This window comes from Zea mays, chromosome 1, assembly GCF_902167145.1.
Source record: "Zea mays cultivar B73 chromosome 1, Zm-B73-REFERENCE-NAM-5.0, whole genome shotgun sequence".
NCBI lineage: Eukaryota > Viridiplantae > Streptophyta > Magnoliopsida > Poales > Poaceae > Zea > Zea mays.
In genome coordinates, this window is record NC_050096.1 from 166,335,361 (window position 1) to 166,346,029 (window position 10,669).

The following is a 10,669-nucleotide window of genomic DNA, read 5'->3' on the forward strand; positions in this document are numbered from 1 at the left end:
TGTACAAGTCTGGAGTTTTCTCTCCGACAAATACAAAATCAACTTTGCATAAACAGAAATGTACAAGTATTGAGCAAAAACAATAAAACTGAGGACATATTAGAGGAATGAAGAAAAAACTATAGCACCGAAGACGGAGAAAGAGGAAGGACGAGAACAAGCTTATCTCGAAGTTGCACGCCACACGAGCATAGGGATTTCTCACGCCTTGGAAAAAGAGGGAGAGCGCGGAGGAGAGGAGAAATGTGAAACTACGTAGGGGCAAACTACACAAGATGAGCGACGATAGAAATGAGTGCTCAAACCCTCAGAGAAATTCTTTCCCCGACGAGGAAATGGAGACGAGGATGGGGAATCAAACCTTATCACCGTTTTCTACGAGGAGGCGTTAAGCTTGCATGTGACGATATTTTTGTATACTAGTTAATGATAAAAATAAATAATTACTTTGTTATGAGATCACTCATTGTACAAATATATTCATTTTGATATACACATAATGATTTTTTACGTCTGACAATATGTATAAGTGACAATATTTTAAATTAATAAATTCTAGTTATAATTTAAGCAGAGACGAGGATCTCCGTCGGGGATTTAAGGGTTTAGGGTTTAACAGAGATGGGGAAGAAATGTCTAACGACGAGGATATTTTTTTGTCGCTTGGATGGAGATGCTTGGATGGAGATGAGAAGCTATTTCGTGACGAGAAATTCTCCATTACCACATGTACCAATTACCAAACACCCTCCATAATTATGTAAGTCAAATCCAATCCAACAAAACCATCACCCAAAAAAAAAGAGAACATATACAGTAATATAGTAACTATGACACAGAATGCCTCGTGATCTGTGACGACATTGACTTGGTCTCCTCCAGGTTGAGGGACCCAACGGGGCTGGCCGACGTGTCGTCGGACCCGCCGCTGCTCGCCTTGCCGGACCACAGCTTCCCCAGCACTCTCTTCACCGGCGCCGGCGCCACCGCACCGCCCTTGGCCTTCTTCCTGTCGCCGCCGCCGCCGCTTCTCCCGTTCTCGTTGGCCGACAGCTGGCTCATGGACCGGAGCGAGCCGGCGTCGCCGGCGCCGCCCGACGTCGACGTCGTCACAGGCGCGCCCACCACGGCGCCGCTGCCCCACTGCTCGTCCTCCGTCGCCGTCGTGGTCGCCGACCTCGAGCTGCCGTACGACGCGCCGTCGTCCCTGGGCAGGATGAGCGAGCGCGCGGGGGCGGCGGAGGCTGCCGCCGCCGCCGCCGACTGCCGGACCTGCTCGAAGAAGAGGACCTGTACCACCACGCGCAGGGGCAGCCGCTCGTTCTGCACGGCGTGCTCGCTCGCGTCCGCCGTCAGCTTCCTGCAGTCCATCAGCGCGCACAGCCGCTTCTTCTCGCCCTTCGACAAGCCCGGATGCTCCTGCGCGCGTGTGCACAGCAGAGAGAGATTCGACAGCGCACAATCGTACAAAGATTTTTGCGCATTCTTTTTAGCTACTGAAATCGCAGATTTTTGCGCATTTCTGAAACTGAAATTGCAGACAGATATGATGCAGAATTGCTTTCAGAGCATAATCTTGCGCGTGCATACCTTGAGGTAAACGTCGATGGCGCGGTAGAGCGCGTCGTGCACCGGGCGAGACAGGGGCGGCATCGATTCGGCGAGGGCGACGAACGTCTCCAGAGGAAGGCACGGGTCCTTGGCGATCTCGGAGAGGTATCCATCGACCAGCTTTGCGACAGCGGCCAGCTTCGAAGAAGTGACCGGGTCGTCAGCGGCAACATCCACGTCGTCCTCGCCATCTTCCCGCTTCTCCGCCTCGGCCCCATTTACCTTGTGATGCAGCAAGAACTCCTCCAGCATCGCAGCCACCATGCCAACATTGTACGTCGCGTCGCCGTCGCCGTCGCCGGAGTCCGCAGGTATCAGAAGGTCCGGGACCGAAGCCCGTTCCAGCTGCGCGCCGATCCTCCTGATCAGCTCGCCGCGGTAGGCCTGACCGGACTCCAGTAGGCACGAGGCCCTGAGCAGCTTGAGAAGGAGGCCACAGGAGACCGACCCCTTCTCGGCCGGCAGCAGGTCGGCGACGGCTTCAAGAGCCGCGCGGTGCTTGGTGCAATCGAGCCCGTCGCTGACGGCGTGGTCCAGGGACCCGAACAGCCGGCGGCACGCGTAGGCCCGCAGCGCCTCGCCGACGACGGCGCCGCCCGTCCTCCCCTTGGCCTTGATCGCCAGGATCACCTTCCTGTACAGGCACACCTCGAGGTCGCAGAGATCCTCCACCCACCAGTCCCTCGGCACCGCCTGCCGCTTCCTGACGCCGTTCCAGCCGCGCGCGTCGCCGTCGGTCTCCGACGGGAGCTTCCTCCGGCTGTACGTGTACGACCAGTCGACCTCCGACGGGTCCGTGGACGCCCGGGAGGCGATGGCGTCGACGCAGTGGTTGACCACCTTGAGGCTGTCCGTCCACCGCTGCAGCGGCCTCGTCGACTGCAGCACGATGATGGAGTCCTTCCAGGCCCGGAAGATGCTGGCCGACAGGAACACGTCGATCTTGTACACCAGGTTCCCCTTCTCCACCGTCTCCGACATCTCCAGGTACTCCGCCGCGCACCGGGCGGCCAGCACGTTGTAGGCGTTGAGCGTCACCACCATGCCGTAGCAGAACTTGGCACAGACCTCGAACGCCGCCGGGCCGCCCGGGATGTCGGAGATGTCCACCTCGTCGCTGCCCTCCTCGCTTGTCGAGGCCACCAGCGTTTGTAGGCGGGAGCTCTTGGACAGAAGAGGGAACTGTGTGTGTGTGTGTGTTGAATTTTGAAACAGAACATCTCTGATCAGTCACAAGTTCAGTTTCAATCACAGAAAAAACACGTAATAAATGTAATGAAGCATGTGTCAAGAACACTTTGTGTGCAAGTTATTTCTTTCAATGGATTGTAAGGAAAGAAATTACAGTCTGAAGGTTCAGATCTAAGTTTTGCTGTGTGCCAAGACAGAGACCAAGGCCATCTCCAGCAGAATCCTTATCCACTTTCTATCCCAATTTCTATTTCAAACATCCTTCAGTAAACAGTGCGGTCTACAATATAAAATGATGTTTTGCTCATCCATATACATGATTTTCTGAGCACGGTCTAAGAATGTTGAAGTGGAAGATTGGGCTGGTGGTACCTTGTGAAGGTAGAACTTGACATCCCCTACAGTGACGACAATATCCACTGCCAGCTCAGTTGCAACAGACCTGGAAAACAGTGAAGAAAGGATGAATCCAAACATTAGCATTAGCATCACCCCTGAACTAGTACCCAGGAAACGAAAAAAACAAGGGAAGGGTGAGATGAAAAATGGCACAAAATTTTAGCCGCTAAAGCTATCTATCTCCATCAGATCTCCTATCTTATCTTCTATTTGAAGCTTCTCTCTGCAAACAAACAGTGTTATCTACAGTTTCGTGTTCTCTATTTTTCACACTTTACTAGAAACAGTCTAATAAACTAGCTTAGACCTAGTTTGAAAACTCATGATTTGAGTTTCAAACTAGCATGTAAGAAAAGAAGCGGTCATTTGGTTTAGCCTGCATAAAGTACCAGCAAAAAAAGGGCGAGGAAAGCGATTCATGACATGCATGCATCACATGAGGTGTAATGTACGTACCTAATGAGACCGTTAAGGCTATGTTCGGTTCTACCTCAATCCATATGGATTGAGGGGGATTGAGAGGGATTCAATCCCTAATAAGTCAAAATCCCCTCCAATCCATATCAATCCCCTCCAATCCGTATGGATTGAAAATAACCGAACAAGCCCTAAGTGGACCATGGAAAATGATTTGACAACAAACTGATAACGCAAAAGGCTAGGGAAGTGACAGGGCCTGGTTTTCCAAATGGACCACACGGCCTGTAAAATCTGGTAGATGTAACGCTAGACAGCCCATGACTACGAGAAAAGCTAAGGCACACCACACCACACCATGACACCAAGATGAGATTTGCTTGGCACATGCCCCCGCGAGTAGTGGTGGTGGTGTAGTATACTTGAAAGCTGAAGAACAGATGCCATCTGCAAAGAATCAGAGACGATGCCTCGTTTCTCTCTCTGTACAAGATGGAGCCTTTTCAAGTGCCATCATGAGACCCACACAGCTTCACAGTACGAGTACTACTCACGTTCAGAAAGACACCCTTTTCCAGCGCTAATCATAGATAGCCATGGAAAAACAATGCAGAATGTTCAATGTGTAAATGTGTTTAGAGCCAACTCACAGCTCAGCTGCTTGTGGACACTATACATCTAATTGTTAGCTTATGGTTGAATTAAAACCGTTCGGAACCGCTGCAACGGTAATCCATAAAGACAAAATACTGTAGAAAAAACAGAAAACGGTGAATTAAAACCACGGTACTATAGAAAAAGCAGAAACAGGTGGATTAAAACCACAGATATAATAAATACTTGTAATCTGCTTTACTCTTGGCCATATTTGTAGTACCAAAAAAGAAAAAAAGAAAAAGGAACTTCCAAGTTATCAATTTCTACCACCCAAAACAAGAATCAAACTAACGGCTGGAGGATTTGGAAATTCAGATTTTTTTTTTAAAAAAAGGCGGTGTGCATCTCTACAGTACAGTCTGAAAACTGTGAACGAAAGAGTAGTGGGAAAGGCAAAGGACAGCTTCACCTGATACTGTTCCCCTCCGTCTGAAAGGCGTCCGGCTTGGATCCAAGCTTCATGTACTTCATGTCGACGACAGGCTCACAGGCCAAGAGTGAGGCCTGAATCGCCGTCCCTTCCTTCTTTTTTTTTCCTTCGCTTTTACTCGTCACCAGGCAGCACCGAATCGGAGCCAAGAACCGCCAATGGCGGCCACCGGATGCAGAGATCTAGGCGGCGCCGGCGGTGGGCGGTCTTCGTTCCATTCCATGCATGGCCGAGAAGAACGTACCCGCTGCTGCTGCTGCCTTGGGTTGGGTTGGATCGGAGGCAGAGCAAGCGGCACCTGCAGAGCAAGGGCGGGCGGTGAGAGGACAGCCTCACAAGCTAGCTACTACTCCAAAGTCCAGACAAGCCAGCCAGGGTAGGAGAAAGGCTACGGCAATGTGATTGAACAGGAGAAGATGAGCGGCTACATGGCGTTACTAGGGTTGATGGCTTCAGTCAAAGGCGCACAAGCTTCATGCATGGGGGCGGAGGGACGATCGAAGGCAGTAGTGGAGCTTACCTACCAGCTCTTCCTTGGCGTCTGTCTCTCTGGGCTGAGAAGAAGACTCGAGGGAGGAGGAAGGAAGCAGCAATCGAACAGGCAAGGCAACTGCCGTGTGCTTCAGCAGCAACTGTGCGTGTGTGCCTCCGGAACAGACCCACTGGCTGGCTGGCCGAGCTGCTTTGCTGCTACTCCAATGCAAAGGAGTGAGAGTGGTGGATGGAGCCTGTTTATTTTTAGCTTAAAAGCTGCTGGGCTCGGGCAACCAATTGACTTTTCTGCCCCCCTCCCTCTCTCTCTCTCACACCTGCATTTCCCTGAACTTTTTGCACTTTCCATAGGATCAGTCTAAAATGATAGACTCGAAAAATACAGCTTCCAACGTTCTCTTCGGGGGCTGCATTCTCTGAACAAAGATAGGGACATGTATGTATACAAGTAGAGACTGGAGAGGCAGGGCAGCCCGGGGTGTCCAGTCCAGCCGTCCAGGAGCGACAACGCCCATGCCGCGACGGGCCGGTGAGCGCGAACTTGGTGTCGGGCATGTTCGCGATCTCTCGCGACAGCGGAGAGTTAGGACTAGGAGGAGCCGGGCCGCCGGCCGCCACCAATAATCGGCGGGATGGGGGGAACAGTTCGGTGATAAAGCGGTCGGGATCGGCCGGCCATCAAGGTCAGGCCAGTTTGGTTTGGCGCGTCCGTTGCTGACCTGAAGGCCACTCCACGGGCTCCCCCACCCTATGTCCGGTCTACTGTCTATAGAGAGGGAGTGAGGTAGCTGTGGTCTTGTATTTGTACTAGTCAAATGCCCGTGCTTCGCTACGGTTTTCTGAACAAAATAAATTGTCACGGTTCACGGATACGATTAGGATAAAGCACTGTATAATTAGTATAAATCAGAATGGATTAAAGCTAAACAAATAGGTTATGATGTCTCCAAAAAGACCGGAGTCTTGACGTCCCGTCTTGCATGAGAAGTCATAATTACGCGCGTGTACCATGCATCATGGCTTTGAACCAGGAAGCAATAACAAAATATTCACAAGTCTCGAGCAATATATAACCTAAGAGTTTATTGTGAAATATCTGTGCAGGTTCTGATAGCTCTAATCCGTACAGTCTCATTAGATTGTACAGTATAAATACATCAGCTGTACCACACTGATACACTGCAGCTAAGCCTTGCTCAACCTGGCCAGAAGACAGATTGCTTACATCTTACTAAAGGCATCGACCTAGGTGCCCATGATCAAACTGGAACTTTAACTAATCCTAACGGCAGGCCCTCCTCCTTCCCTGTACTCCCATGGAAATAATCAACAGTGCCCCTGACCAAGGACCGAATTTTCTTTTCTTCCTCTTGCAACAAAGAAACATCAATTTGGCACTGCTCTGCAAAATGCTTCAGCTTGCGGTGAAACCCACTGTGTTCATCCAGACTTCTCATGCTCGTGTTAAGGAATTCTTTGGTTTTGACAATCTTGTGGCCAAGAGTTGATGTCTTAAAAAAACCAATGTCCATGAATTCAAACAGGATTTTGGTATAGCTCTTCCTCAAAGTCGAACAGTAGCCAGGGCTAGGAGTCCGAGGCTGTGGGGGATAGATATCCCCTGGGTCCACTAAAGAGATAAAAGACCTCACGAAAGGCCCAAAGGCCCAATAAATCGTAAGGTCGTTCTTTCGTGGGCCTGGGGAAAGACAATCAACGAAGCGGAGAAGACGTAAGACTGGATTGGAGCAAACCCGGACGGCCCACATCGTCGAACGAGTAAATCGCAACAGAGACCCGACTTTCCCGCGCTGAAGCCCCCATGCAACAGAGCCATGCGAGGATAAGTCGGCAAGGGTTACGTAGGGATAAACTCAAGAGGTTTACTATCTTTCAGCTACTTGTAGCTATCATATCCACGTGTACTGCCCCACGGTCGAGTATATAAGGCCTAGGGGGCACCCCTTCCGAACGATCGACCCTATTTTACTTAGCCACCCACGTAAACTCTCTGCGCCCTCAATCCAGAGAGTCCTCTTGTAACCACGCTCATATACTCACCAGGACGTAGGGTGTTACGCACTTCTAAGCGGCCCGAACCTGCAAATCTTGTCCATTGTCCCTCGTGCGATCGGCACGAACCATTTTGCTACAGTTGTCGACACCGTCCTACTCCTAAAAACATCTTGAGGGGCAACCCCGGGTGTGCGGTCGGACCCAAAACACCGACAGCTGGCACGCCAGGTAGGGGGTGTGTCGACGATCCAAGCTAGCTCAATGGCCGTTACCTTCCACAGCAAGATCACCGTGCGTCCCGGATCTGTATTCTGCTTCGGGACAATCTCATCTGTAGCGGATGAAGAAGGAATTCTACACCGCCTCGCAGATCTACCGGAAAAAAAGTCTCCTCCAACAAACTCCGAAAATGCTGAAAAGACGCTACCTCCGGCTCTTCGGAAAAAGATTATCTCCGGAAAGGATGGAGCTGAAAGCTCGCTGACCCGGAAGACTCCGCTGTCTACTTCCCCGACGAAGGAATGGACACGGATCGCGAGGAAGAAGGAGACCAGGGAAAGGCAAGTCGTTCTTTCCGTTCCTCCGGCCTCAAAGGAGAACGGAAAGAAAGTTGCCACGACAGCAGCACCATTCTACCCCGACATCCTCTTCATCGGAAGAGTGGAGTCACCCGCCGTCTCTGACGACGAACCGACCGCGCCTGGAGAAGAACCACCTCAACGAGAATCCCGCCGACGGAGGAACCGACGCAGGAACGTTCGACGACATCACGCGGCCGGAGAACGGGATCCGGAGCAGCCTGTCTCGCGAGACGAGGTCTCGGAGATAGGAGAAACCCCGGAAGAACGCGTCTTCAGGGAGCGAAGGAACTCCCGACGACGTGATCGCCGACGGACTCAGGAGTAAGCCGAGCAGGATGCGAGGCAACGCCGGGAGAACCCACTCTTCGGGCGCAACCTGAACCCCGACTTCGCCCGAGCTATGAACATGCCGAGCGAAGTCGGAGGCGTTCTGGCTCGGATAGCTGACGGACTTCCTCGGACTCCCGACGCCGAGGGATACCGACGCCTGTTCACTCAGGCGGCCAACCATCTACTACCGCTCGCTCACCCGCCGAACGATTTGCGACACGCCATCAACAGTCGTCGAGACGCGCGAAGCTCTACCAATGCTTCGCGCGAACGGCGGCATGAAAACGAAATTCGCCGTCGGGAGGAGTATGACCGAGATCACGGCTTCCCGACTCAAAGCCAGCCCACCAGGACTGAGTCAGCAACAGCTTCAACTGGCGGTACCACCCGGGGACGGTCGAGGAACCACCATCACCACTCCCCTCCCCGGGACAGACGACATCCCCGACGACAGGAAGACACGTGCGGAGTATCCGCTCTTACTCCGCGCCTTAGGGCCATCCAATGGCCTCCCAACTTCAAGGTATCCAATGTCGACAAATATGAACCTAAGCAGGATCCAGGGGGTTGGCTAGCCGTCTACACCACCGCTGCTCGAGCTGCCGTAGCATCCGAGGACGTCATGACCGCGTATTTGCGCATTGTCCTTGGGCAAGATGCGCTGCAGTGGCTGCGACACCTACCCCGACACTGCATCGACGACTGGTGTAAACCCTAAAACTAAGCTAAGAGTTTGGGTATTCCTTTTATGTCTTTTATGTATTTTACGAGGAATAATACTACGAAGATGAGTAAAGATAAAATAGGAATACCTTCAATCTAGTAGAACAAGTTATTCTCCGCAAGAAATTTAAAGAATACCCTTAAACATATTCAAGATTAAGTGATTCTTAGTAAAAGAGAATACATTAATTGCCCCTAAACAAGTAAGATAATGGGTATTAATTTTAGCTAGCTTGGAATTTGATCATATACTCAAAAATAATGTCTTTCCTAAAATAAAATAAAATGTGTACATTGAGCCTTTGCCTAAACCAAGGAATAAAATAATCTGGGTAAATATATAAATTACATATGCTTTGTATTCATGCCGAGTATTTCTTTGATTGTGCATGTAGCTAGACACAAGATCTGCACTCAAATATAAATTGGGATTTAAATTTCGAATTTGAAGTTGAAAGAAGAAAAGAAAAAAAAAGAAATAGGAATGAATAAAAGAAAAAGAAAACAATTTTTTTAGCTTGGGCCATTTTTCTCGTGCGTCGGCCCAAGTAACCTTCAACCGCACAGCCCAGCTCCTGCGCGCCCTTCTGACCGGCGGGTCCCGCTCGCCAGACGTCCCTTCCACCGTGTGCGCTCACCAGGCCACTGCCCGTGGGCCCCGTCCGAAGGGATCGTCTTCCCCGAACGACTCCACGCGAATCCGCGGACTCAGGTGTGCGCAGCCGCATCTTCCGCTACAGGGTCCGCAATCGGCGGAACTACCCTCCCGACTTCGGTGCACCTCTCGGGGTATAAATCTGGGGCCGTTTTCCCGTCAGCCACCGTCCACCGAGCGCCGTGAACCCTCACCATTGTAACACCCGAGAGAGAGAGAGAAAACGTGAGATGCCGCTGCGGGAGATTTGTGCTAATGGCAATGGCGGGTCTTCGGAAATGGACCCACGGGCCTCATCATGCCGCTCGGAATACCGCCGTGGCCTTGTCGTGGGCGGAGCTCTTGGAATTGCTTGCCATGGGAACGTCGCCGCCGCGGATCCGCCTCTTGCCGCAGCCCTGCTTCTCTGCTTCCCCATTACTGGTATGGTGTACCTCAATCAGATTGTTGAGTCCTCCGGTTTGCGTAGCACTAGTTAATCGGTGGGATTAAGCCTCAAATCGCGTGCTGGCCAACTCCGGCAAGGAGCGCGGCCGCATACCTGTGCGCCGCCGTGGGCCTCGATTTCGTCGTGGCCTGGGTAATCCGCCGCGGGGAGCTGTCGGCCGAAGGGAAGGTGTCCGCGGCCGTTAGATTCGTGATTGGCGGCTGCGATGGCTCGGTGCTTACGTTGACCGGGACCGTAGGATCTGAATTGATCGGGCACGATTAGATCAGGGGAAATTGAATCCGAGCCGTTGGGATGTGATCGGGTGGTCCTGGGCGGTTGATACCCCTTCGCGGTGCGGGTTTTGCAAAAGGGCCCCTCGGTTAGTTTAAAATTGAACCCGCCGTCCACCTAGGTTGCGGCCTGAGTCTTAGAAGTATTTGCATCATAGACCCTGGACTCTCTAGGAATTGGTGCGAGGTCCAGATGGGGGATTATATTCATAAAATCAGTTAGAAAACGAATTTTAGTATCAAATTTATTGAAGAAACTTGACAAATTCATAGAAAATCCATACTTGGTCCAAATTAGTCCATTTCACTTTCTAAAATTTTGTAATTTTATTCTCTAGCACTTAGAGTCTCTGTATTTTCATGAAAACAGTATTAAAAATAATCTCTCACTAAATCCTATTTTAAGCACATAAAACCTTAGGAAATTCGTATCTCCTCCGTTTTAAC

General features: G+C 51.2%; 1 protein-coding gene across 3 annotated transcripts; it reads right to left on the reverse strand.

Moving 5' to 3' along the window:
- Positions 1–698: 698 nt before the first annotated feature.
- Positions 699–5,607, reverse strand: LOC100279869 (uncharacterized). Of its 3 annotated transcripts, none has more exons than XM_008674699.3 (5): positions 5,230–5,607; positions 4,685–5,003; positions 3,175–3,244; positions 1,591–2,793; positions 699–1,419 (listed from the first exon to the last, which is right to left on the reverse strand). In XM_008674699.3, the coding sequence occupies exons 2-5, from the start codon at positions 4,744–4,746 to the stop codon at positions 829–831; spliced, it is 1,926 nt and encodes a 641-aa protein (XP_008672921.1). In that variant the 5' UTR covers positions 4,747–5,003; positions 5,230–5,607; the 3' UTR covers positions 699–828.
- Positions 5,608–10,669: the final 5,062 nt, after the last annotated feature.

Bases quoted from the DNA above. Each gene is read 5' to 3' on its own strand.
- LOC100279869 (XM_008674699.3), bottom strand. From the start codon at position 4,746: ATGAAGTACATGAAGCTTGGATCCAAGCCGGACGCCTTTCAGACGGAG. The intron at 3,245-4,684 runs GTGAAGCTGTCC...ACTGTTTTCCAG, and splicing joins ACGGAGGGGAACAGTATCAG to GTCTGTTGCAACTGAGCTGG. The intron at 2,794-3,174 runs GTACCACCAGCC...ACACACACACAG, and splicing joins TCAAGTTCTACCTTCACAAG to TTCCCTCTTCTGTCCAAGAG.